At 56.4% G+C, this 26573-nt stretch overlaps 3 protein-coding genes and 1 pseudogene across 5 annotated transcripts in view; 2 read left to right on the top strand and 2 right to left on the bottom strand.

Annotated features, from left to right (window-relative positions):
• LOC135305560 (zinc finger protein 418-like) overlaps window positions 1-26573 on the bottom strand; it is a 409899-nt gene that overhangs the window by 259745 nt on the left and 123581 nt on the right. The gene's annotated exons all lie outside the window — the stretch shown is intronic.
• On the bottom strand, window positions 3159-3724 carry LOC135305978 (olfactory receptor 14J1-like; annotated as a pseudogene).
• Window positions 15604-16368, top strand: LOC135305977 (olfactory receptor 14J1-like). The gene has a single exon (XM_064429553.1). The coding sequence runs from the start codon at window positions 15604-15606 to the stop codon at window positions 16366-16368; it is 765 nt and encodes a 254-aa protein (XP_064285623.1).
• On the top strand, window positions 17918-26071 carry LOC135305650 (zinc finger protein 3-like). 3 transcript variants are annotated; one of them, XM_064429391.1, is made up of 4 exons: window positions 17918-18333; window positions 19351-19464; window positions 24618-24701; window positions 24881-26071. In XM_064429391.1, the coding sequence occupies exons 3-4, from the start codon at window positions 24650-24652 to the stop codon at window positions 25549-25551; spliced, it is 723 nt and encodes a 240-aa protein (XP_064285461.1). In that variant the 5' UTR covers window positions 17918-18333; window positions 19351-19464; window positions 24618-24649; the 3' UTR covers window positions 25552-26071. The 3 variants fall into 3 exon arrangements, with proteins under 3 accessions (XP_064285461.1, XP_064285460.1, XP_064285462.1); XM_064429390.1 differs by having other exon boundaries at window positions 17925-19464; XM_064429392.1 differs by lacking the exons at window positions 17918-18333; window positions 19351-19464 and adding an exon at window positions 24395-24513.

Raw genomic sequence — 26573 nt, 5'->3', positions numbered from 1 at the left:
GACTCCCAGCTGCAGGGCCACCATTTAGGGTCCTTTGGCAACAAGCACAAGGAAAAGTTGGGGCCAAGAGAACATTTTCCCCCCAAGGGGTGCCTTTGGTCTCAGAAAACCAAGGATTCTGGTTCTCCCTGTGCCCCATGTGCACTGCCCTGTCCTGTGGAGTATACATTAATGAGCTAAAAAGATTATTAGAAGAAATAAGAAATTATACTGTTACAATGTCTGATAGTACATCCCAGGAGCTCCAACAAACACAAATGGGGTTCTACAGAACCACACAGCCTGGGATTATCTGCTTGCTGGCCAGGGAGGAACCTGGGCTCTCATGGGACAGGAATGTTGCACTGCTATCTGATGGGTTTGAGGTCTAACAATCAGGAATCACCTTGACAGAAAAAGCAGTACAAGAGCGGCAGAAAGGAGAAAACTATTCTTGGTGGGATTGGCTTCATGACTACCAAATTGGAGGCTGCAGTGAAATGAATTTGTGGCAGTCACTGTCATCATTGCAGTGTGAGCACTTGGTGTGTTACAATTCCATGTTAGAGCGGTTGTGACACTTGGTGCTGGAAATGGACTAATGAGACTTGTTTAAAAAGAGACACAGTCTCAAGAAAAAAGGGGACATTTGATAAAATAATGGAGAATAGCAACTAATTAGGGCTGTTTTAAAAGGAATGCGAATTATAGCTCTGAGTAATGAACTTGAACAGCACTTACTTGAAGAACAAGAGGCAATGCCTTTATGCCTAATATCTAAATCTAAACTGTGTTATTGAAAGAATTGTTACAAAGGTTATAGTTCATCTGACAAGGCCCCATCTGGCCTTGTTTGGGGCTGAAGGATCAAAGTCACCTCCCTTGGTTCCTCCTTGGGCACTGGCCAGGCTTTGGGAGGAACCCAAGAGGAGGATGAAAGCAGATGTTCCCGCACTAGAAGTGCTGTCAGTTTGTTCATTCAGCACTGTCAGAGCTGAGCCCTCTCCCAGCGAGGTTGGAGCCTCACCTGTGGCTGGAGGCAGCTGCAGGAATTCCCAGTGTCCAGGAGTGGCTCTGCAGCCCTTGGCTGGGACAGCTTCCCCTGCTGCTGTGTGGATCTGGGGGATGGTAAAGCCTGAGGGGAACTGGTGCTGGAGCTTTATTAATCACTGCAGGCAATCTTTGGTGGTGATGGTTGGGTGCACTGCTGAGCTTCTCCTTTTGTAATTTTTTGCAGATATACATTATATAAATTACATTATTCCTTCAGTTGGTGTCTGTGTCTTTGGTGCTGACACTGCCCACTGGTAACACTGACCCTGTGGGCTCCACAGAACCAAGGGGCCCTTGTGACACTGCAGGACCTCCTGTGACCAGGAGACCATGGTGACCCCGTGGGGCTTAATGGAATCAAGGGGCCATTGTGACATTGTGGGGCCTCAAAGAAGCATGGAGGCTATTCTAACATTGCGGGGACTCGTGGGGACAAGGTCTCATCATTTTCCTCTCCCTGGCACTGCCCAGTTCAACCTTTCCCTGCCCCTGCCCCAGCCCAGCCAAGCAGCAGAGTCAGGTCTGGACCTGCAGCAGGAACTGGCGGCACTGGAGGTCAGGGACAGCCACTCTGGGTCTGGAATGCTCAGCAGATGCTCAGCTCGGGCAGCTCCTGCAGCCCCAGGGCCAGCCCTGCTGCCCAGCCCAGCAGCAGAGTTGGCCCCGGGGCTCCTCAGGCAGCTCCTGCTGGCCCAGGGACAGGCCAGCCTCTTGCCAGGGCTCCTCTGCACACCCACGGGCTCCTGCTCTGCTCCTGGCCCATGCCAGCTGCCCCCAGAGCCTTTCCCAGGGGAACACGTCTGTGCTGGCCCCAGCAGCCATTGCTGCAGCCCCTGCCCTGCTGCCCAGAGCCCTGAGCTGGGGCTGCTGCTCTGCAGAGCACGGGGACTGTGCTGCCCGGGGCCCTGGGCTGCCTCTGTTGGGCTCTGCTGCTCAGCCTGGCACACAGAGGCAGCTGATGGTGCTCCCTGCACTGACCCCCTCCCACACAGGCTCTGCGGGGCATGGAGGGGGCTCAGAGGTGCCTGCCTTGTGCCAGGGCTGCCAGAGGGGCTTGGGGCTGCCCTGGATCCTCCTGGGGGAGTTCCCTGAGGGTCAGACCAGGCAGTGCCCAGACTCCTTTCCCTGGGCCTGCTGTGTCCCTGGGCTGCAGAGCTCTCCTGGCTCACAGCACACATTCAGTCCTTGGTCTTGGGGTGAGCCCAGCCTGGCCAGGCCTGTGCCCAGTGAGCTCCACTCCCTGCTGCTCCCTGGCACACACTGTCCCTGCAGGTCCCCTGTGTTCTCCTGGCAGCTCCCAAGGCCCTCCAGACAAATCTTCCCCTGCCATCAGCCCTGGCACAAGCTGCAGGGCCCCAGGAAGGTTCAGCTCAGACCATTCACCATCTGATGGGCACTGGCCACCCACAAGCAAAACCTGACACAGACCTGAGTCCTCGGACGGCCCCAGTGAGACCCTGATCTCATCCCACTGAGCCCTGGGAGAACAAGGAACACAAGGATCCTCTTGAGAGTCCTGAGAGTGACTCTGGATGGGAGCAAAGCCTTCCTGGCCTGCGCTCAGGAGATGCCCTTTGCTGGTGGAGCTGCTGTGCTGAAGCCCAGCTGCGTCCCAGCAGTGCCCATGGCCTGTCCCTGCCTGAGGGCACAGCACGGACACGCAGCAGGACAGTGACCAAGCTGCCAGAGCACTCCGGCCTTGCACCCACAGCAAGGCTGGGAAGGGGAGTGTGGAGCTGGGAGGAGCAGATGTGGAAAGAGGCAGGGCCATTGTCCCTGCCCATGCTGCTGTGCTGGGAGCCCCTTCCCTCCATCTCTGCTCACAGGCACTGCCCCTGCAGAGCCAGAGAAGGGCTGAGGAAATGCCTTGGACACACAAGCCAGGGAAATAACTTATTTTTCTTGAAATGCATAAGAAACAAACCTCCTGAAAGTCTTTGTGTTGCAAAAGAAAAGCAGATGTTAATCTAAAAATGCTGAGTAGTACTCCAGTAATTTATAAAAATATTATAGCACCAGAAAAATAGTAAGGAAAAGTTCCAATGAAGAAATGGACAAATAGGAAAAAAAATGGTCAACATTGTCGAGATTACATTCTGAAGGTTCTGAGCAGAAAAAAAGATAGTTTATTGATTCTGAAAAGATACAGTCATTATTTTCCTCAGGGTACCCTTGAGCTCCTGGTTCCTCAGGCTGTAGATGAGGGGGTTCAGGGCTGGAGGCACCACCGAGTACAGAACTGACACTGACAGATCCAGGGATGGGGAAGAGATGGAGGGCTTGGAAGAGATGATGGTTTCAGGTAGACAAATGTGCCAGAGCTGATAAACAAGGACACCACAGCCAGATGAGGGAGGCAGGTGGAAAAGGCTTTGTGCCGTCCCTGCCCAGTGGGGATCCTCAGCACAGCCCTGAAGATCTGCACATAGGAGAAAACAATGAACACAAACCCACCAAAATATAGAAGACCACCGAGCACAAGAAGCCAAACTTCCCTGAGGTAGGATTTGGAGCAGGAGAGCTTGAGGATCTGAGGGATTTCACAGAAGAACTGACCCAGGACATTGCCCTGGCACAGGGGCAGGGAAAATGTATTGGCCGTGTGCATGAGAGCAGTGAGAAAGGCACTGGCCCAGGCAGCTGCTGCCATGTGGGCACAAGCTCTGCTGCCCAGGAGGGTCCCGTAGTGCAGGGGTTTGCAGATGGACACATAGCGGTCGTAGCACATGATGGTCAGGAGATAAAACTCTGCTGAAATGAAAAACACTAAAATAAATAGCTGTGCAGCACATCCTGTGTAGGAGATGTTCCTGGTGTCCCAGAGGGAATTGTGCATGGCTTTGAGGACAGTGGTGCAGATGGAGCCCAGGTCGCTGAGGGCCAGGTTGAGCAGGAAGAAGAACATGGGCGTGTGCAGGTGGTGGCCACAGGCTACGGCGCTGATGATGAGGCCGTTGCCCAGGAGGGCAGCCAGGGAGATGCCCAGCAAGAGGCAGAAGTGCAGGAGCTGCAGCTGCTGCGTGTCTGCCAATGCCAGCAGGAGGAAGTGGCTGATGGAGCTGCTGTTGGACATTTGCTGGGGATGGACATGGGGAGCTGTTCAAGGAGGAGACAGTGACAAGACAAGTCAGGGGAGACTTTCCTGAGCAATGTTCAAGCCCTTTCTCCCAGCCCTGCCCCTGCTGCTCTGTGCCACTCAATTTTCCTTTTCTCATAGCCCTTCCTTCTGCCCTGTGCCTGGAGCTCTGCTGGGATCCAGCCACATTGCTGTGATGAGCAGGGGCTCTGCCTATGGACACCAAGGGGTCAGCTCTGCTCTGCAGCTGTGGGGTTATGGGAACAGGGACAGGGGCCAGTCCTGGGCTTGGATTTCATCAGCCCAAACTGCTCCTGAGGCAGAGGAGCTCTGCAGCACCTACTGTCCCAGGGCTAAGGAACAGTGGCAGCCAAAGGCAGTTTGAGAGGGTTTCCTGCTGTGCCCAGGGAGATCAGAGAGAACTGAGCAATGCAAGAGCAGTGGCTGTGACTCAGTGAAGGGTGAGGGGAGCTGCTCTGTCGCTCCATCTGTCCCCAGCTGCCCTTTTGAGATCCAGGGCAGTCCCTGTGCTCCCCTGGAAATCAGCCTGACACAGCTGAGAGCAGAGGGACCCACAGCAGAGCAAACTGGCTCAGCCTTTCTCAGAGTCTCAGCCCCACTCTGGCCAAGGACACTCCTGTCCCCCAGTGTCCCCTGGAGGCAGCTCACAGCTTGGATGGCATCCCAAGGACACACCAAGGGTCATGTCCATGGCATTGCTTGAGGAGAGTTGGCTCATTGACAGCCTGCCCTGCCCAGAGCTCCCTGGGCACGGGGAGCTGGGACACCCCAGTGCTGAGCTCAGCCTGCACAGGAGGAGCCCAAGGGCTGGGCCTGACCCTGCAGCTGGAACTGCCATCCCAGAGAGAACCTCAGCAATGCCAGGAGCACCTGGGCAAGGCAAGGAGAGAGAAAGCCGGGCCTGAGGAAAAGCCTTTCCCTGCCCAGCCCTGCCCAGCCCCTGCCAGGCAGCACCAGGGCAGGGCAGTGGCCCTCAGGCCCTGTCAGCAGGAATGGGCACATGGCAGGAGAGATGCCCTTTATCTCTGGGGCAGCTCTGCCTGCCCAGCAGGGACTGAGTGCCCCGAGCCCCCGGGCTGAGGGCTGTGCTGGCTGGGAGGAGACACAAGAGCTGTGCTGCTCAGGGCAGTGTCTGCCCTGCAGGGCAGGGCTGGCAGTGCCACATCTGCCCTGCAGCAGGGCTTCCCTCAGCACTGTCTCCCTCCCTCCCTGCCCACGGCTCTGCTGCTGGAGCTGTGCCAGCCCGAGCTGCTTCAGTGGCCCCAGGCTCCTTCCCTGACAGAGCTGCCAGAGCCCAGCCCAGCCCCTGGGCCAGCTCTGCCCTGCAGCTGCCCGGGGCTGCAGGGATTAAAGAACAGCTCCCCCAGCCTGGGCACCGTGGAAAGGTGGTGCTGGATGGGCCTGGAGGCTGGGGAGGGGTGAGGGGCACTTGCTGAGGTTCCCAGAAAAACTCAGGGTAATGGTTTAAGAGCCTCAGCCCCTGTTCTGCCCTGCACAGCTGAGTTTCCATTGCCACCAAGCTGAGCCAGGGAAAAGTGGGAGCACAGATTCAGGAAAGCAGAGACCCAAGCAGGAAACCCCTGACCTGAATGAGCTCATGAAAAGTCCCCTCAGGAATGAGCTGGGCGTGAGCTGGAGCTCTGAGCAGCCCTGGCCCACACAGCACCCTCTCCACAGCAGCAGGACCTGCCCTGGCAGGAGTCACTCCTTGCCCCCACAGCTCCTCTGACCTGTCCATGGGGAGCTGCCAGGCAGGCTGAGAGCTGCCCCTGGCAGGTGGCACATCCCCTGGGCTGGCCAAGAGCCCTGAGGGCTGCAGGACCTGCTCTGCAGGACATCCCTGGCAGCCCTGGCTGCAGCCCCAGCTTCACCCCCTGCAGCCGTCCCTGGCAGCAGGAGCTGTCCTGCCCTGTCCCTCTGATGGTGCCCAGGGCAGCCCTGCTCTGCAGCACATCCTCCTCCTCCTGCTCCCCTGCCACAGAGAAATTGGGAGAGTCCTCCTAGCACATCTCCCAGGCTGTGGGGTGTGCTGGCTTCAGGAGATCCCTCCAGGAGCACAGGGGACATTGCCCTGCATCCACTGACTCACCATGTGGAGGGCTGTGAAGATCTTTCCCCAAGTGATGTTTCAGCTCAATGACTTCCTCAGCCTGTCTCTGCCAGGCTCCTGTCCCCTCAGTGCCTGCAGGCAGAGCCCTCAGCCCTGCTGGGCTGGGAGAGGAGCTGGTCCTGGGAAGAGCTGTTCCTTTAAAGCTCAGCAGCACAGACACAGCACAAAGACTTTAATGACCCTCTTGGGACTTGGGTGTTGTTTACATCAGACTCAGTCCCTGAGAGAGCCTTCCAAAGACTTCTCCAGAACTCAAAGTTAAATTGAAACTCCAAAGTTTCTTGAAGTTTTAATGGGTCCCACTGAGGGACACAACTGAGAAAGTGTCCCCAGGTTCCAGTCAGAGCAGAACACTGGAGGCAGTGATGACAGCTGGGGACAAACAAGGCAAAGGTGTCTCTGGTGCTGAGCAAACCTGGATGTGTTTCAGGAATGCAAAGGGCCAAGGCCTGAGCCCCAGCCCCTGGCAAGGCACATCCTGTCCCTCCCTCCTTGCTCAGGGCTCTTCCCGGGATGGGCACTAGGATGTGGGGATGTGCAATGCCAAGGGCAGCACCATGGGGCGGCCCCTGCCAGGCTGCTGAGCAGGGACAAGCAGCCACCCTGTGATGTCACACAGCCCCTTGGATGTCACACAGCCACCTGTGATCTCATACAGCATCCTGTGATGTCACAGAGCACCCTATGATGTAACACAGCCACCTGTGATGTCACAGCTCACTCTGGGATGTCATACAGCACCCTTGTTTTGTCACAGAGCCAATTCTGGGATGTCACCCTGGAATGTCATGCAGCTGCATTGTGATGCCACAGAAGACTCTGTGATGTCAGAAAGTTGCTTTGTGATGTCACAGTCTGTTCTGTGATGTCACTGTGTTCTCTATGATGCTACACAGCCACCTAGTGATGTCACAATCCACTCGCTGATGTCACAGAGCCACCAGCTGTTACGTCTGCATCTGCTCTATGGCCTCATACCCTGCTCCATGATGTCACAGACAGCTCTGTGATGTCACAACACCCTCAGTGATGTCATAAAACCCTCTCTGTTATGTCATGCTGCCACTCTCTAATGTCACAGTACACACTTTGACATCACAGCCTGCTCTATGATGTCACACAGCCATGTCATGATGTCACAGCCTGGTCTGTGATGTCACACAGTCTCCTCTATGATGCTGCAGCTGCTCAGTGACCTCACACAACAAACTCTGTGATGTCATAGCCCAACCTGTGACCTCACACAGCCCACTCTGTGCTGTCACACAGCCCCTTGCTGACATCACAGCTGCTCTGTGCCTCTAGGACACAGCCACAGAGGTGCCACTGTGACACAGCCCCCTCTGGGACATCCCCCAGCCCCTGCCAGTGCTGAGCCCCTGTCAGCTCTGGCTGTGCCCTGCTGGTGTCCCTGAGCTGCTCTGGCAGTGCCCCAGCCCTGCTGGGCTGTGCACAGGAGCTGCTCCTGGCCAGAGTTGTCTCTCTGCAGCGCTGCCCTTGCCAGGAGCTGCCCCTGGGCCAGGAGCCCGGCCCAGCTCAGCAGCACAGACACAGCAGCAGGACTTTAATGACCCTCTGGGGCTTTGGTGCTCTTTGTGTCTTCCATGGCCAAAGTGCTGCCCAAGTTGGCTCTGTCAGGGCCTTGCAGCTGCTGCCCATCCCTGTGCCCTCTGCAGCCCAGGCTGTCCTACGGTGTCCCTGCCCTGCACCTCTGTCCCTGCAGGCTGTCGTCATCCCCTGGCTGCCCCACCTGGCTGGCCTCTTCCTTTGCTGACAGCTCTGCCTCCTGCCTGCCTCTGCCTGCCCACACACAGCCTTGGGCTACTCCAGGCTCCTTCTGGGGGAGGTGTTGCACCACAGCCCTGCCCTGGCAGGGAAATTCCTTTCTCCCGCTGTCCAGTCTAGGCCTCCCCAGGTGCCCTTGGTGCCATTATTGCCTTCTCATGCTTATATCCTCTTTGAAGAAAAGCTCCAGCCTCTCTGAAACCACCCTTCCAGCCCTCTCAGACTACTCCTGTTCTGTCCTCAGTCTCCACACCCCTGGGCCCAGAGCTATCAGACTCTACATCCTGGTTATGTTATGAGGCCTCCAAACCCCATCTTGGGAGATTTTTGGGTCCTCTTCAAGGTCTGTGAAAATAGAAAAAAAGTGGTCAAAGTTATTTTCTCCCAAATCTTGCAGTGACAGAACAGGGGTCAATGTCTTTAAACTGAATGAGGGTGGATTTACTTTTGTTAAAACGAGGAAATATTTTCCAATGATGAGAGTGGCACAAAACTGCAACTGTTTTCCCAGAAAAGTGGATTCCCAACCCCAGGAATTCCACAAGAGCAGGACCTTTGTGCAGCCTGACACAGTAAAACCCCCTCATCCCCAAGGACAGATTTCCTGTTGTGTGGGTTCTCTGATGTGCTGGGTACCCTCACAACGCTTCTGGCCAGAATGTCTGCTGAGGGCAGCCAGGCTGCTGCAGGGGCAGTGACCTCACAGCCATCACCATGGCAGCCCTGTCCCCTGGGCCTGGCTCTCCCCTTTCCTCTGCCCCTGCCTTGTCTCTGCTGGCATGAAGAGTTTTGTCATCAATATCTTGTGCCCAAGGTGCTAGGGCCAATGTCTTCCCAGGCAGACTCCTGGAGCAGAAGTGGCTTTTCAGAGCCCAGGCAGAAATGAGCCCTGAGGCAGCAGCTCTGCAGTGCTGGCCACCAGGCCGGGCTGCCAAGGGAGGCTTCTGGCCATGCCCTGCAAGCAGCTGCTGCTGCCAAGGTGCCTTTGGTGCCTCAGGCTCTGCCTGGCACAGCTCCCAGCACGGCACTCTGCCCTTGTGCCCGAGCCCTTCCCTGTGCTGGGGCTGGCCTGGGGCTTTTCCTGCAGCGGGACCTGCCCTGCTGATGGCACAGGAAAGGCAGTTCCTGCTGGAGCAGGAGGCTCTGCCTGCAATGGGCTCCAACAACTCCAGCCAGGCCCTGTTGACTTCAAAATTGCTTCCTGGAGCACTATATTCTAATAATTGTTATAATTCCAGTACTGTGGTTAAGATCTTTCTGACTAATCATGATCACAATCCATCAGGGCTGTATTTATATAAATTTATCTGGTATTCCATCATTCATCGTGTGGGACAAATTGCATTAAGGTTCAATTCCACCTCTCCAATCTTTTATACATAAACCTTTGACAAAGTCTGGGGCTGGGATTGGATCCAGCCTCTCCCAGTCTCCTCTCTTAGAAGGAATTTTACAAGTCTAGGGGGTCCTGCAGGGGTTTGAGCTTCTATGGTGGCTGTTGGAAGTAATTTCTCCACCTCATGTCTCAACAGGAGTTTCTGTAATAAAGAAATGAAGCTTTTGCCTGAAGCTCCCACTGTGCCCATGACAGGAACCCCTGTGAGTGTCTGGGACATCCTGGCTCTGTGGCAGCCTGGGGACTCCTGGGATATCACCATGGAATGGCTGTGACTGCCTCTGACCACAGGGCTCTTTACCATCCCCAGAAACCCCTGGGAGGTGTCCATGGCTCTGATTGATTCTGATCATGATTAGATAACATGCCTTATTTACACCACAGAGTAAATTTTTAAAAAAAGAGTTATTTACTCCACAATACAGGAACTATAACAATTATTTGAATATTCTGCTCCAGGAAGCAATTTTGAAGTCAACAGGGCTTGGCTGGAGTTGTTGGAGCCCATTGCAGGCAGAGCCTCCTGCTCCAGCAGGAACTGCCTTTCCTGTGCCAGGAGCAGGGCAGGTCCCGCTGCAGGAAAAGCCCCAGGCCAGCCCCATCACAGGGAAGGGCTCGGGCACAAGGGCAGAGTGCCGTGCTGGGAGCTGTGCCAGGCAGAGCCTGAGGCACCAAAGGCACCTTGGCAGCAGCAGCTGCTTGCAGGCCATGGCCAGAAGCCTCCCTTGGCAGCCCGGCCTGGTGGCCAGCACTGCAGAGCTGCTGCCTCAGGGCTCATTTCTGCCTGGGCTCTGAAAAGCCACTTCTGCTCCAGGAGCCTGCCTGGGAAGCCATTGGCCCCTGCACACTGGGGACAAGATATGAATGACAAATCTCTTCATGCCAGCAGAGACAAGGCAGGGGCAGAGGAAAGGGCAGAGCCAGGCCCAGGGCACAGGGCTGCCATGGTGATGGCTGTGAGGTCACTGCCCCTGCAGCAGCCTTGCTGCCCTCAGCAGACATTCTGGCCAGAAGCGTTGTGAGGGCACCCAGCACATCAGAGAACCCACACAACAGCAATTCTGTTCTTGGGGATAAGAGGGTTTCACTGGCTCAGGTTGCACAAAGCTCCTGCTCATGGGCAATTCCTGGGATGGGGCATTCACTTATCTGGAAAAGCAGTTGCAGTTTCCTGCCTCTCTCATAATTGTAAAATATTTCCTCTTTCTAACAAATGTAAATCCACCCTCATTCGGTTTAGAGATATTGAGCCTTGTTCTGTCACTGCAAGATTTGGGAGAACGTAACTTTTACCACTATTTTTCCATTTTCACACATCTTGGAGAGGACCCAAACATCTCCCAAGATGGGGTTTGGAGGCCTCATCACAAAACCAGCAGGGAGGGGCTTAGGGCTCTGGGCCCAGTGGTGTGGAGACTGAGGACAGAACAGGAATAGCCTGGGAGGGATTGAAGGGTGGTTTCAGAGAGGCTGGAGCTTCATATTTAAATGATCCTGAGAAAGATAATGGCACCAAGGGCAGCTGGGGAAGCCCAGATTGGATACCAGGAGAAAGGAATTTCCCTGCCAGGGCAGGGCTGTGGTGCAACACATCCCCCACAAGGAGCCTGGAGCAGCCCAAGGCTTTGTGTGGGCAGGAAGAGGCAGGCAGGAGGCAGAGCTGTCAGCAAAGGAAGGGGCCAGCCAGGTGGGGCAGCCGGGGGATGACGACAGCCTGCAGGGACAGAGGTGCAGGGCAGGGACACCGTAGGACAGCCTGGGCTGCACAGGGCACAGGGATGGGCAGCAGCTGCAAGGCCCTGACAGAGCCTACTTGGGCAGCACTTGGGCCATGGCTGCTGGCCCTGCGCCTGAGCCAGGAGCAGGAGACAAGTGACCCTTGCAGCCCTGGGGCCTCATTGCCTCCTCGTCCCTGCTCAGCAGCCTGGCAGGGGCCGCCCCATGGTGCTGCCCTTGGCATTGCACATCCCCACATGCCAGTGCCCATCCTGGGAAGAGTCCTGAGCAATGAGGGAGGGAAAGGATCAGCTTTGCCAGGGGCTGGGGCTCAGGCCTTGGCGCTTTGCATTCCTGAAACACATCCAGGTTTACTCAGCACCAGAGGCACCTTTCCCTTCCTTGTCTGAAGCTGTCATCACTGCCTCCAGTGTTCTGCTCTAACTGGAACCTGGGGACACTTTCACATGAGTTATGTCCCTCAGTGGACCCCATTTAAACTACAAGAAATGTCTATGTTTCAACTTAACTTGGAGTTCTTGAGAAGCTTTTTGAGCACACTCCAAGGGACTGAGTCTGATGCAAAGAGCACCAAAGCCCCAGAGGGTCATTAAAGGCCTTGTGCTGTGTCTGTGCTGCTGAGCTGGGCTGGGCTCCTGGCCCAGAGGCAGCTCCTGGCAAGGGCAGTGCTGCAGAGAGACAACTCTGGCCAGGAGCAGCTCCTGTGCACAGCCCAGCAGGGCTGGGGCACTGCCAGGGCAGCTCAGGGACACCAGCAGGGCACAGCCAGAGCTGACAGGGGCTCAGCACTGGCAGGGGCTGGGGGATGTCCCAGAGGGGGCTGTGTCACAGCGGCACCTCTGTGGCTGTGTCCTAGAGGCACAGAGCAGCTGTGATGTCAGCAAGGGGCTGTGGGACAGCACAGAGTGGGCTGTGTGAGGTCACAGATTGGGTTATGACATCACAGAGTCTGTTGTGTGAGGTCACTGAGCAGCTACAGCATCATAGAGCGGACTGTGTCACATCACAGAGCAGGCTGTGACATCATGACATGGCTGTGTGACATCATAGAGCAGGCTGTGACGTCAAAGTGTGTGCTGTGGCATTACAGAGTGGCAGCATGACATAACAGAGAGGGTTTTGTGACATCACTGAGGGGGTTGTGACATCACAGAGCTGTCTGTGACATCATGGAGTAGGGTATGAGGCCATAGAGCAGATCCGGACGTAACAGCTGGTGGCTCTGTGACATCAGCGAGTGGGTTGTGACATCACTAGGTGGCTGTGTAACATCATAGAGAACACAGTGACATCACAGAACAGACTGTGACATCTCAAAGCAACTTTCTGACATCACAGAGTCTTCTGTGGCATCACAATGCAGCTGCATGACATTCCAGGGTGACATCCCAGAATTGGCTCTGTGACAAAACAAGGGTGCTGTATGACATCCCAGAGTGGGCTGTGACATCACAGGTGGCTGTGTTACATCATAGGGTGCTCTGTGACATCACAGGACGCTGTATGAGATCACAGGTGGCTGTGTGACATCCAAGGGGCTGTGTGACATCACAGGGTGGCTGCTTGTCCCTGCTCAGCAGCCTGGCAGGGGCCGCCCCATGGTGCTGCCCTTGGCATTGCACATCCCCACATGCCAGTGTCCATCCCGGGAAGAGCCCTGAGCAATGAGGGAGGGACAGGACGTGCCTGGCCAGGGGCTGGGGCTCAGGCCTTGGCCCTTTGCATTCCTGAAACACATCCAGGTTTACTCAGCACCAGAGACACCTTTCCCTTGTTTGTCCCCAGCTGTCATCACTGCCTCCAGTGTTCTGCTCTGACTGGAACCTGGGGACACTTTCTCAGTCGTGTCCCTCAGTGGGACCCATTAAAACTTCAAGAAACTTTGGAGTTTCAATTTAACTTTGAGTTCTGGAGAAGTCTTTTGAAGTCTCTCTCAGGGACTGAGTCTGATATAAACAACACCCAAGTCCCAAGAGGGTCATTAAAGTCTTTGTGCTGTGTCTGTGCTGCTGAGCTTTAAAGGAACAGCTCTTCCCAGGACCAGCTCCTCTCCCAGCCCAGCAGGGCTGAGGGCTCTGCCTGCAGGCACTAAGGGGACAGGAGCCTGGCAGAGACAGGCTGAGGAAGTCATTGAGCTGAAACTTCACTGGGGGAAAGATCTTCACAACCCTCCACATGGTGAGTCAGTGGATGCAGGGCAATGTCCCCTGTGCTCCTGGAGGGATCTCCTGAAGCCAGCACACCCCACAGCCTGGGGGATGTGCCAGGAGGACTCTCCCAATTTTTCTGTGGCAGGGGAGCAGGAGGAGGAGGAGGATGTGCTGCAGAGCAGGGCTGCCCTGGGCACCATCAGAGGGACAGGGCAGGACGGCTCCTGCTGCCAGGGACGGCTGCAGGGGGTGAAGCTGGGGCTGCAGCCAGGACTGCCCAGGGCTGTCCTGCAGAGCAGGTCCTGCAGTCCTCAGGGCTCTTGGCCAGCCCAGGGGATGTGCCACCTGCCAGGGGCAGCTCTCAGCCTGCCTGGCAGCTCCCCATGGACAGGTCAGGGGAGCTGTGGGGGCAAGGAGTGACTCCTGCCAGGGCAGGTCCTGCTGCTGTGGAGAGGGTGCTGTGTGGGCCAGGGCTGCTCAGAGCTCCAGCTCACGCCCAGCTCATTCCTGAGGGGACTTTTCATGAGCTCATTCAGGGCAGGGGTTTCCTGCTTGGGTCTCTGCTTTCCTGAATCTGTGCTCCCACTTTTCCCTGGCTCAGCTTGGTGGCAAGGGAAACTCAGCTGTGCAGGGCAGAAGAGGGGCTGAGGCTCTTAAACCATTACTCTGAGTTTTCCTGGGAACCTCAGCAAGTGCCCCCCCCCCTCCCCAGCCTCCAGGCCCATCCAGCATCACCTTTCCATGGTGCCCAGGCTGGGGGAGCTGTTCTTTAATCCCTGCAGCCCCGGACAGCTGCAGGGCAGAGCTGGCCCAGGGGCTGGGCTGGGCTCTGGCAGCTCTGGCAGGGAAGGAGCCCGGGGCCACAGGAGCAGCTTGGGCTGGGACAGCTCCAGCAGCAGAGCCGTGGGCAGGGAGGGAGGGAGGCAGTGCTGAGGGAAGCCCTGCTGCAGGGCAGATGTGGCACTGCCAGCCCTGCCCTGCAGGGCAGACACTGCCCTGAGCAGCACAGCTCTTGTGTCCCCTCCCAGCCAGCACAGCCCTCAGCCCGGGGCTCGGGGCCCTCAGTCCCTGCTGGGCCAGCAGAGCAGCCCCAGAGATGAAGGGCATCTCTCCTGCCATGTGCCCATTCCCTGCTGACAGGGCCTGAGGGCCACTGCCCTGCCCTGGTGCTGCCTGGCAGGGGCTGTGCAGGGCTGGGCAGGGAAAGGCTTTTACTCAGGCCCAGCTCTCTCTCTCCTTGCCTTGCCCAGGTGCTCCTGGCGTTGCTGAGGGGCTCTCTGGGATGGCAGTTCCAGCTGCAGGGTCAGGCCCAGCCCTTGGGCTCCTCCTGTGCAGGCTGAGCTCAGCAATGGGGTGTCCCAGCTCCCCGTGCCCGGGGAGCTCTGGGCAGGGCAGGCTGGCAATGAGCCAACTCTCCTCAAGCAATGCCATGGAGAGGAGACTTAGTGTGTCCTTGGGATGCCATCCAAGCTGTGAGCTGCCTCCAGGGGACACTGAGGGACAGGAGTGTCCTTGGCCAGAGTGGGGCTGAGACTCTGAGAAAGGCTGAGCCAGTTTGTTCTGCTGTGGGTCCCTCTGCTCTCAGCTGTGTCAGGCTGATTTCCAGGGGAACACAGGGACTGCCCTTGATCTCAGAAATGGCAGCTGGGGACAGATGGGGTGACAGAGCAGCTCCCCTCACCCTTCACTGAGTCACAGCCACTGCTCTTGCATTGCTCAGTTCTTTCTGATCTCCCTGGGCACAGCAGGAAACCCTCTCAAACTGCCTTTGGCTGTCACCATTCCTTAGCCCTGGGACAGGAGATGCAGCAGAGCTCCTCTGCCTCAGGACCAGTTTGGGCTGATGAAGTCCAATCCCAGGACTGGCCCCTGTCCCTGTTCCCATGACCTCACTGCTGCAGAGCAGAGCTGACCCCTTGGTGTCCATGGGCAGAGCCCCTGCTCGTCACAGCAATGGGGCCAGATCCCAGCAGAGCTCCAGGTACAGGGCTATGAGAAAAGGAAAATTGAATGGCACAGAGCAGCAGGCGGAGGGCTGGGAAAAAGGGCTTGGACATCACACATCAAAGTCAGCCCTGACTTGTCACTGTCTCCTCCTTGGACAAGACTCCATGGACAGAGTGAACAAATGTCCAACAGCAGCCCCATCAGGCACTTCCTCCTGCTGGCATTGGCAGACACGCGGCAGCTGCAGCTCCCGCACTTCTGCCTCTTGCTGGGCATCTCCCTGGCTGCCCTCCTGGGCAACGGCCTCATCATCAGCGCCGTAGCCTGCGGCCACCACCTGCACACGCCCATGGTCTTCTTCCTGCTCAACCTGGCCCTCAGCGACCTGGGCTTCATCTGCACCACTGTCCCCAAAGCCATGCACAATTCCCTCTGGGACACCACCACCATCTCCTACACAGGATGTGCTGCACAGCTCTTCTTCTTTATGTTTTTCATATCAGCAGAGCTTTCCCTCCTGACCATCATGTGCTACGACCGCTACGTGTCCATCTGCAAACCCCTGCACTACGGGACCCTCCTGGGCAGCAGAGCTTGTGCCCACATGGCAGCAGCTGCCTGGGCCAGTGGCTTTCTTAATGCTCTTATGCACACAGCCAATACATTTTCCCTGCCCCTGTGTCATGACAATACCCTGGGCCAGTTCTTCTGTGAAATCCCCCACATCCTCAAGCTCTCCTGCTCCAAAGCCTATCTCAGGGAACTTGGGCCCATTGCTGTTAGTGTCTGTTTATCATTTGGTTGTTTTGTGTTCATAGTTTTCTCCTATGTGCAGATCTTCAGGGCTGTGCTGAGGATCCCCTCTGAGCAGGGACGGCACAAAGCCTTTTCCACCTGTCTCCCTCACCTGCTTGTGGTGTCCTTGTTTATCAGCACCGGTACATTTGCTCACCTGAAGCCCCTGTCCATCTCCTCTCCATCTGTGGATCTGTCAGTGTCAGTTCTGTACTCGGTGGTGCCTCCAGCCCTGAACCCCCTCATCTACAGCCTGAGGAACCAGGAGCTCAAGGCTGCAGTGCGGAGACTGATGACTGGATGGTTTCAGGAACATTAAAGTGATTGCCGATTTCTGCAAATCACTTGTAATAAAAATCATCTTTGATACTTCTTGTTGGTTTCAATTTGGAGGTTCCTTTTCTTTAAGTTTTTAGTATTATCCAGAAAAAAATGTCAGTGTTTGTGCCAGTCTCTCTTTTTTTTTTTCTCTCCATCATCCCTGAGACTACAGACTGAGTCAATGAGGGGCTGTGCTCTCCGTGGCTACAAACAAACTAAAGCATCTCCCAGCAGAGTTTTCTGCAGAGATGCCCTTTTGTTGCCTTCTCTGGAGCTGCAGCAGCAATGTCTGTGTGCAGAGCTGGGGCAGATCAGTGCTGGCCCAGCAGCTGTGCCCAGCAGCAGCAGCAGCACTTGGTGTTGCCAGTGCTGCTGCCGTGGCCCTGCCCCGCTGCCCTGGTGGCCCTGGTGTTGCTGCAGGGCCTGAGTGCTCTCGGGGCCGGGCACAGTCCTGGGGGTGGCAGTGCCGGGGCTGCAGCAGGGACAGGCCATGGGCACTGCTGGGGCAGCGCTGACGCCTCAGGCCAGGCCCTGGGGGCTCCAGGCTCCTTGCCCAGGCTCTCTCAAGAACATGGCCAGGCCAATGCTCAGCACAGAAAAGCCCCAGGCTGAGCAGCCCCAGGCTGGCCGTGGGCAGGCTGGGGGCAAACAGCATGGCTGGGGCTCTGCAAGGGCCCTGGGGGAGACGGGAAGGAGCAGCAGAGCAGGGGCTGATCCATCCCCAGTGTGCTGCACAGCCCAGGGCAGCGTCCCAGAGCATCCTCATGGAGCTGCCAACAACATCTCCCCTCTGCAGCCCTGGCCTCTCCCCCAGCTCACACAGGTGCCGCATCCTTGCAGGCACAGCCACGGCAGCACTGGCTCAGGAGCCCCTGTTTGCATTGCACAGAGCAGGCAGGAGCACCCCCATGCTGCTGCTGTGGGGACATGAACCTGAGGGAGCACAAATGCCATCAGCCCCTGGGGCCAGCAAGGGCTGGGGGACACCAGGGAAACCACTCAGCTTTGTCCTGGCCTCTGCAGTCAGCCAGAAACTTTGTTCCAATCAGCTGGGAGTTTCCTGTCCCACTGCAGCTGCTGTTGCTCAGAGCCAGGGCTGCCTGGCAGCCAGCCCCAAACTGCCCTGAGCTTTTCCTTTGATTCACTTTGGCTTTCTTTACACTTCCTGCTACAAACTTCTTCTTCTTGCCCACCACAGGGTGCCCAGAACTGGACACAGCACTCGAGGTGCTGCCCAACCAGTGCCCAGCACAGGGGAAGAATCACTGCCCTGCTCCTGCTGGCCACACCATTCCTGATCCAGGCCAGGAGCCATTGGCCTTCTTGGCCACCTGGGCACACTGCTGCCTCATGTCCAGCCTGCTGTCCATCAGTCCCTGCAGGTCCCTTTCTGTCTGGCTGCTGTCCAGCCACTCTGTCCCCAGCCTGTACCGCTGCAGGGGTTGTTGTGGCCAAAGTGCAGGATCTGGCACTGGGACTTGTTCAACCTCACCTTGCTGGATTTGGTCCCTGGATCCAGCCTGTCCAGGGCCCTGTGCAGAGCCCTCCTACCCTCCAGCAGATCCACACTCACACCCAACTTGGTGTCACCACAGTTCCTTGAGGCCCCAGGTTGTCCCAATGCACTCCATGATTCCATGAGGCCTCCTAGTGTTACAATGTCCCTTTGGTTCCATGGAACCCTTTGGTGTCACAAACTCCCTTGGATCCTTGGACCCCACAGTGTCACAATGGCACCATGGTCCCCCAAGGCACTGCAGTGTCACAGTGGATCCTTGGTTCCATGGGGTCTGGCAGTGCAGCAATGCTCTCCTTGGTTCCCACAGTCTTTTATGCCTCCCACTCTCAGACAATAGAAGGGCACCTGTAGATGAAGGGGAGTAGGAGTAGATACCTACTCAAGAAGGTAATAATAAAAATTCCTCCTGACCCCCACGCCGAGGCAGGTGCCACTTCAGAACAGGTATGAGCCCCTGGATCTGGAGAGTCAGTCAGATGATTTAAATTATCTGTCCATTGAGCCTCCCAATTACGATTCATCTGTGAGAGGGATCGCCACCTCTAACATCAAAAAGGAACAAAGGGTAATCATGGTGGGTGACTCCCTTCTGATGGGAACAGAGAGCCCCAAAAGTTGACCAGACCCACCCCACAGAGAGGTCTGCTGCCTCCCTGGGGTCTTGGTACAGGATATTACTGAGAGACTGCCTGGGCTGATTCAGCCCTCTGATTATTAGCCACTGCTGATACTCCAGGCTGGCAGTGATGAGACTGAAAAGAGGAGTGTCAGGGCAATTAAAAGAGACTTTAGGACACTGGGACAAGTGGGTGATAGGACAGGGGCACAAGTAGTCTTTTCCTCAGTCCCTTTGGTCTCTGAAAATAACTGTGAAAGCAATAGGAGATGCATTATCAACAAGTGGCTCAAGGGTTGGTGTCATCAGCAGAATTTTGCAACTTTTATGGCACCTGGTCTGCTTGGACGAGGCTTCATCTTTTTGTTAAGGGCAGAAGAATTTTATCTCGTGAACTGGCAGAACTTGTCGAGAGGGCTTTAAACTAGGTCTGAAGGGGGAAGGGGATGCAGCTGGGCTCTCTGGAAGCAGGCCCAATGGCTGAGTGAGCCTGAATTAGGGGTGAAATCAGCAGCCCAGCTGAGGTGCATGGATGCCAGTGCACGCAGCATGGGTAACAAACAGGAAGAGCTGGAGGCCATGGTCCAGCAGCAGAGCTGTGATGTAATTGCCATCACAGAAACGTGGTGGAATGACTCACATGGCTGGAGTGCTGCACTGGATGGCCACAAGCTCGTCAGGAGAGAGGAAAGGGAGAAGAGGTGGAGGGGTGGCCCTTTATATTAGGGAGGCTTTGGACACCACAGGTATTGAAAGTAATAATTATGGAGTTTAGTTCCTCTGGGTGAGAATTAGAGGGAATGCCAACAAGGCTGACATGCTACTGAGAGTCTGTTATCATCCAGCCAACCAGGAAGAAGTGGTGGACAACTCATTCTATAAGCAGCTAGAGAACGTTTCTGGATCATCAGCCCACGTTCTTGTAGGTGACTTCAACCTTCCAGACATCTGTTGGGAAGGTAATACAACAGAAAAGAGGCAGTCCAAGAAATTTTTAGAGTGTGTGGAAAACAACCTTTTGTCACAAGTGGCAAGTGAGCCCACCAGGGGAGGGACTGTGTTAGATCTGTTGTTTGCAAATAGAGATGGGCTGGTGGGAGATGTGGTGGTTGGAGGCCACTTGGGGCAGAGTGATCATGAAATTATAGTGTTCTTGATATTTGGTGGAATGAGGAGGAACATCAAGAAGACTTGTACATTGGAGTTCTGGAGACTCTGGCTTCTTAGGAGACTTATCCAGAGAGTTCCTTGGGAAGCAGCCCTTAAAAACAAAGGCGTTCAGGAAAGGTGGATATGCTTCAAAACAGATCTGGAGGGCACAGGAACCAACTGTCCCTGTGTGCTGAATGATGAGCTGATGAGTCAAACGTGCAGCCTGGATGTGCAAGGAGGTTTTGAAGGAACTTAAGATTAAAAAGAGGATGAGTCATCTTTGGAAGGAGTGTCAGGTCTGTCAGGAAGTATTTAAGGGGGTTGCTGGGGCATGTAGGAAAAAAATTAATGAGGCCAGAGTTCAGTACATACACAATTTTGCAACTTCTGTAATAGATAATAAAACAATGTTTTTCCAAATACTTCAATGGTAAAAGGAAGTGTAAGACCAACATTTGTTCTCTATTAGACGAGGGAGAGAACTCAGTAACTGCAAATGAGGAGAAGGCAGAAGTGCTTAACACCTTCTTTGCCTCAGTCTTTAGTAGGAAGATGGCTTGTCCCCAGGACAACTGTCCTCTTGGGTTGGTTGATGGTGCCAGGGAACAGAATGGTCCCCCCATTATCCAAGAGAAGGCAGTCAGAGAACTTCTGAGCTGCTTGGATATCCATAAATCCATGGGACCAGATGGGATCCACCCTGGGTGATGAGGGAGATGGCAGATGAGCTTGCCAAGCTGCTCTCCATCTTTTACCAGCAGTCCTGGCTCACTGGTGAGGTTCCAGATGACTGGAAGCTGCTCAATGTGACACCCATTCACAACAGGGTGGGAAGGAGGATCCTGGTAATTACAGGCCAGTCAGCCTGACCTCAGTACCCAGTAAGGAAATGGAACAGTTTACACAGAGCGTCATCACCCAGCACTTACAGCATGGCCAGGGTATCAGAGCCAGCCAGCAGGGGTTCAGGAGGGGTAGGTGGTGTTTGACCAACCTGGTCTCTTTTTATGACCAGGTGCCCCTCCTGGTGGATGCAGGACAGGCTGTGGATGTGTCTATTTGGACTCCAGCAAGGCCTTTGGCACTGTGTCCCACAGCACACTCCTGGAAAAGCTGCAGCCCAGGGCTGGGACAGGAGCACTCTGGGCTGGGTTCAGAACTGGCTGCATGGCCGGCCCAGAGAGTGCTGGTGAGCGCTGCTGCATCCAGCTGGCAGCCAGGCACCAGTGCTGTCCCTCAGGGCTCTGTGCTGGGGCCAGCTCTGTTCATTGTTTTTACTGACCACATGGATGAGGGGGTTGAGTCTTTCATTAGTAAATCTGCAGATGACACTGAGCTGGGAGTGTGTGTCCATCTGTTGGAAGGTAGGAGGGCTCTGCAGGCAGACCTGGAATGGTTGGATGAATGGGCAGAGTCCAATAAGATGAAGTTTAATAACTTGACATCCCAAGTCCTGCATTTTGGCCACAATAACCCCCTGCAATGTTGTAGGCTGGAGATGGTGTGGTTGGACAGTGGCCAGGCACAAAGGGACCTGGGGGTACTGCTTGACAGCCGGCTGAACATGAGCCAGCAGTGTGCCCAGGTGGGCAAGAAGGCCAATGGCTCCTGGCCTGGATCAGGAATGGTGTGGCCAGCAGCAGCAGGGAGCTCATTCTTCCCCCGTACTTGACATTGGTGTACTTGGCATTCTTCCCCTCTTCTGGCACCATACCTCGAGTGCTGTGTCCAGTTCTGGGCCCCCCAGTTTAGGAGGGACATGGAGGGGCTGGAGCATGTCCAGAGAAGGGCAACAAGCCTGGTGAGGGGCTTGGAACACAAATCCTGTGAGGAGCGGCTGAGGGAGCTGGGGTTGTTTATCCTGGAGGAAAGGAGATGCAGAGGTGACCTTGTCACTCTCCACAGCTTCCTCAAGTGGTAGTCAGGTGGGGGTCAGGTGGGAGTCAGTCTCCTTCTCTAGGCAACAACTGACAGAACCAGAGGATACAGTCTTAAGCTGCACCAAGGGAAATAGAGGTTGGATATTAGGAAAAAGTTTTTTAGATAAAGGGTAATAAAGTATTGGATTGGTTTTCCCTGGGAGGTGGTGGAGTCACCACCCCTGAATGTTTCTTAAAAAAAAGATTGGATGTGGCACTTGGTGCCAGGGTTTACCTGAAGTGGTGTTAGGGCATGGATTGGATTCAATGTTCCTGAAGGTCTCTTCCAACCCAGTAATTCTGTGATTCTGTGACTCAGTGATCCCAGTGGGCCCCTGCCAGCTCAGCCCCTTCTGCAATTGTCACTCTTTGGCTCAGCCCCAGGAGAGCTGTTCCATCCTTCAGCAGTCACACCTGCCCACACACAAGACCTGGGGTGGCAAAAAAATGAGGCTTCCTTTGGACACATTTGCAGGAAAAGCAGGTTTAGGACAGGCTCTCAGCAGAACTGTTCTCAGCTGAGCCAAAAAGGGCCCTTTGCAGCTGCAGGGCCATTGGAAATGCAGAGCCTCAGCCCACAGGGCAGAAAAGGGCTCTGAGCTCCCCTCCCCTGACACCAAACCCTGTTCCCAGGCTGCTTCACACACAGGATTCTTCTGGAGGACTGCGCAAAGCTGAGAGTGGGCTCTGGCTTTTCCATGGTGCGTGTCCTAAAACTGCCTGGGAGAAGATATTTCGGGTCAGCTCGACTGGCACAATCCCTCCTGGCTCAGGGCACAGCGCCGAGAAGGGCTTTGTGTGCTGAGGCTTTGCGGCAGCCAAGGAAAGCTCCTGGCTCAGGGTCACCTTTGCTGCTCAGCCACAGCCCCGAGTGCCCCAGCAGCAGCAGCAGCAGCAGAGAATGGCAGCATTGCCAGGGGCCGGCACAGGAGGGGAGATTTCCCCCGGAGAGAGAGGCACCTATTCCAGTTTTTGCATTCAGGCAGGTGCAGGTGCCTCAGCTTTGGCTGCACAGCAGCTGGAAATGCAAGTCCGGGAGCTCTGTCCATGGCCAGCCCCAGCAGGTGACAGCAAGGACAGGGCCCTGGCACAGTGACATTTGCAGGGAGCGCCTTCAGCAAGCGCTGGGGGCTGGGACTGTGTGCAGAAAACGCCCTGGAGGTCTCTGCAGCCAGGCCAAAGGAACAAAGTTTCAGTTGTGGCTTCACCCGGAATGCACCAAAATAGATTGTTTTCCATTGCCGGGTGCTGTAGGAGCCCCAGAGGAGAGCCCAGGGGGCCAAGGAATGGAGAGCGGGGACTGTGCAGGAGCCGGAGCAGCGAGAGAGGCCGGGCTGAAGGTGCGGGGTGGGCACGGGCTGGGAGGGGGCCCAGCCCGGGGGTCCCGCAGAGCCTCCCTGCTCCAGAGCCGCAGCTGCCACAGCGGGGCAGCTGCCGGGACCGCTGTGCCAGGGACGGGCCGCAGCTGGGGCTGCCGAGGGGCTGGGCTGGAGCAGCTTTTTGTCCCGAGGCACCGGGGGCATTGCCGCGGCCTTGGGGTCCCTGGGAAGGCGCAGCAGGACAGGGTGGCAGTGGCTGGTTTGTGGATTTGTTGCTGGGATGTTTTGTTGGCGGCCCCGGGCGGGCTGTGGGAGCCGGGAGCGGCCGGGCGGGCCCGGAGCCGCCCCTCGGGCCGGGAGCCCCCAGGCAGAGCTCTGTGCTCGGGGGGCCGGGCCGGGCAAAGGCTGAGGGAGAGCGGGGGAAGCGCTGGCACAGAGGCCCCGGGCTCGCCGTGCCCCCCTGGCCACGCAGCCGGGCTCGGGGCCACCTCGCTCAGAGCCAGCCCCGGCTGCGGGGGTCCCCGGGGCTCCCTGGGCAGGGGGCGGCGGGGGCTGCCCGAGCTCTGTGCCCGGCGCTGGGCGCGGCTGCCGAGGCAGCGGAGGATGCAGGGTCCCCCCGTGCTGGGGCTGGCTCTGCCCGGCCCAGGGGCTGCACTGTCAGCCCAGAGCCACCTGGGGATCGCCCGGGACCGGCAGGGCTGGCAGGGAAACTGGCACTGGGGGGAGCAGAAACAGGCAATGCGAGAGCTGGGGGTGCTCCAGAAGCCTGGACATGTTGGCAGCATGGGCAGGGGGACCCATGGATACCCCAGGACCCTGAAACAGGGACCCCGGACAGTGCTGACCCCTGGGACGCCTGTGATGCCAAAGTGGTGAGCCCAGAGAAGGGGAACCTGTGGGATTGCCAGGAGCCCCAGCAGCCCAGAGAGGGGGAACACCAATACAAACCTGACCTGCAGCAACCCAGACAGGGGGGCCTCCAGGAGCCCAAAGTGGAGAGACCAGAGAGGGGAAATCCAGGGCCGGGTGTTTTTGCTGAATCTTGGTCATTTGTGTATTTTGGGGGAGTGAATCTCGGTGTTTTGGGGTTTACATGGGCACCAGATTCCCAGTGACTTCTAGAGTGTGGAGGCCCAGGTGCCCAACAGTGGAACTGTAATAGCTCAGGGCAAAGGTGACCAGGGTCAGAGAGAGACACCCCTCTAAAGACAATGCTCTCACCATAAGCATTTTCAGGCTCATGTGAATGTAGCAGGCTTCATGGGTATCACCCAGTCCAGCTGCCCTTTTTCCTTATATGTACTCCCCTAGAATGTTCTCTCCTCTCTTGTCCCCTATTGGTCCCGGGTTAATGCAATGCTCCGCCCCTGTTACCTCATTGGTTCCCCAGTTGGCTGCCCCTCCTCTGTACCACCTGTGCTCAGTTCCCATTGGCCCTTGGCCCTCAGACCTGCCCCTTTCCCCCCTTATCAAACCCTGTGTCCTCAGCCCCATTTCGTCTCTGTGCCTGGACCCTCTGCATTGCAATAAACTGTGTTTGGAGCTGTGCACACAGACCTGCCTCTGGCCTTGTCCATCAGCAGGTTAAGCAAGCGGGCTCCAGGCTCTGGGAGTGCAGGTTGCTCACAGGGGCTCGTTGTGGATGTGCCGCAACACTGGAGATGGACTTGGGCAGGAGGAACCCCCTAATCCAATGTAGTCATACACTGTATTTTTCCCCAGACCAGGATTTCTCATTCCCAAACCTTGGCCAGATGGAGGAGGAGGCTGTGAGGAAGAGGAAGATGCCCCAGGACACCCAGGCAGGTGAGGAGAAAGTCAGTGCCCCTTTCCTCCACTCTCCTGCTCCATCTCCCAGCCCAGCAATGCCCCCAGCTGCAGGACAATCCCACTGCTGTCCTGCTGGGGATGCACTGGGGGATCTTCTTCCCTTTCCCTGTGGCATAGGGGCAAAACCCATCCTCTCCTTGTCCTTCCTGCCCCAGACAAGGAGGTGAGGATGGAGAGCAGGGAGGACAAATCCCCACAACAGAAACTCGAGGAAGAGGCAGATTTGAGTGGCTGCACAGGGCAGGAATCCAAGGGGGAGGAAAAGTCCCAGAGATCCCGCAGGAGGAGTGGCTGCAAACCCAGCCCAGGTTGCTCTGAGGTGAAAGGCTGCACCCTGAGGCAGGATGGTGGACACAGCTTCAGGCAGAGCTCGGAGCTGGTGGCCCATGAGCAGCTTCATGATGGGGAGAAGCCCTACAAGTGCTTGGAGTGTGGGAAGAGCTTCAGGCAGAGCAGCACCCTGATCCACCACCGGATGATCCACACCGGGGAATGGGCCTATGAGTGTGGGGAGTGTGGGAAGGGCTTGAGGTGCAGCTCAGACCTCGTCATCCACCAACGCATCCACAGTGGGGAGAGGCCCTACGAGTGTCCCCAGTGTCAGAAGAGGTTTCGGAGCAGCTCCAATCTCTTCATGCATGAGCGGATTCACACGGATGAGAGGCCCTTCCGCTGCCCTGGCTGCGGGAAGGGCTTCAAGTACAACTCCCACCTCATCAGGCACCGGCGCATCCACACTGGGGAGAGGCCCTACGAGTGTCCCCAGTGTGGGAAGAGCTTCACCCAGAGCTCTCACTTGACCAGACACCAACAGAGCCACTGGTAAGGGAAGCCCTATAAATGCCCCAACTGCAGAAAGAGCTTTGTGTATTGCCCTAACTTGGTCCCCCCACTGGAGAACCCACATTGGGAAGAGCCCTGGTTATCCATGGTCCCTGTGATCCATGCTGGGAAGACACCTGTACCTTTACCTGCTTTTGCCACTGATAGGATGCGGGATTGAAGAACATGAGTATGGCCATGGCCATGATGTTACATTCACTACAACCTTAGGTTATTGCCAGGGGCAGTCAAGGGACTCTCTCTCTCCCTGAGGAGAAGGGTGTCCTTTCCAGGCCGGAGGAAATACGTGGCCAGGAAGAGGCGGTTGTTGATGTTGTAGTTTTCCCTGTAAATACTTTTACTTAGCTTTCTGTTATCAATATTGTTTCTGTTCCCATTTGTTGTTTATCTCATTGCTGTTCCCATTAAATTGTTCTTATCCCAGCCCGGGATCTTTGCCTTTTGTGCTTTCCATGGGAGATGGGAGGGCAGCAAGTGGCAGCACAGTTTTAGCAGGAGCAGGAAATGAGGGAATCCCATTCCTGAACCCTGGCCCATGGAAACCGAGCATCCCAGCTGGTCCCAGCCCTGGTGGCCATGGCAACAGCCTTGGGAGCGGGTCCCTGGCTGGGGCTGTGGGAACCTCTTCCCTCTGGTGCCCTCTGGAGGGAACGGCTGCAGCTGAGTCGGGGCAGGCTCAGGTTGGATCTCAGGAAAAGGTTTTTGCCCAGAGGGTGCTGGGGCACTGCCCAGGCTCCCCAGGGAAGGCTCCCAGCTCCAGGGCTCTCTGAGCTCCAGCAGTGTTTGGACAACGCTGCCAGGCTCTGGCTGGCATTGTTGGGGTGTCCTGTGCAGGGCCAGCAGTTGGACTCCAGGATCCTGATGGGTCCCTCCCAGCTCAGCCAATTCTGTGGATCTGGGATCCCATGACCCATAGTAACATGGTCCTGATGATGGTTGCCTGCTAAGGATCAGATTTGTCACACGCCCTCAGAGGGGTTCCGTGGGGACTTTCCAAGAGTCTCC

Source organism: Passer domesticus, chromosome 8, assembly GCF_036417665.1.
Source record: "Passer domesticus isolate bPasDom1 chromosome 8, bPasDom1.hap1, whole genome shotgun sequence".
NCBI classification, from domain to species: Eukaryota; Metazoa; Chordata; class Aves; order Passeriformes; family Passeridae; genus Passer; species Passer domesticus.
This window is presented reverse-complemented; position numbering and strand designations above follow the sequence as displayed.

Bases quoted from the DNA above. Each gene is read 5' to 3' on its own strand.
- LOC135305650 (XM_064429390.1), top strand. From the start codon at position 19,323: ATGCTACTGAGAGTCTGTTATCATCCAGCCAACCAGGAAGAAGTGGTG. The intron at 19,465-24,617 runs GTAATACAACAG...ATTTTTCCCCAG, and splicing joins TCCAGACATCTGTTGGGAAG to ACCAGGATTTCTCATTCCCA. The intron at 24,702-24,880 runs GTGAGGAGAAAG...TTCCTGCCCCAG, and splicing joins GCCCCAGGACACCCAGGCAG to ACAAGGAGGTGAGGATGGAG.
- LOC135305977 (XM_064429553.1), top strand. From the start codon at position 15,604: ATGGTCTTCTTCCTGCTCAACCTGGCCCTCAGCGACCTGGGCTTCATC.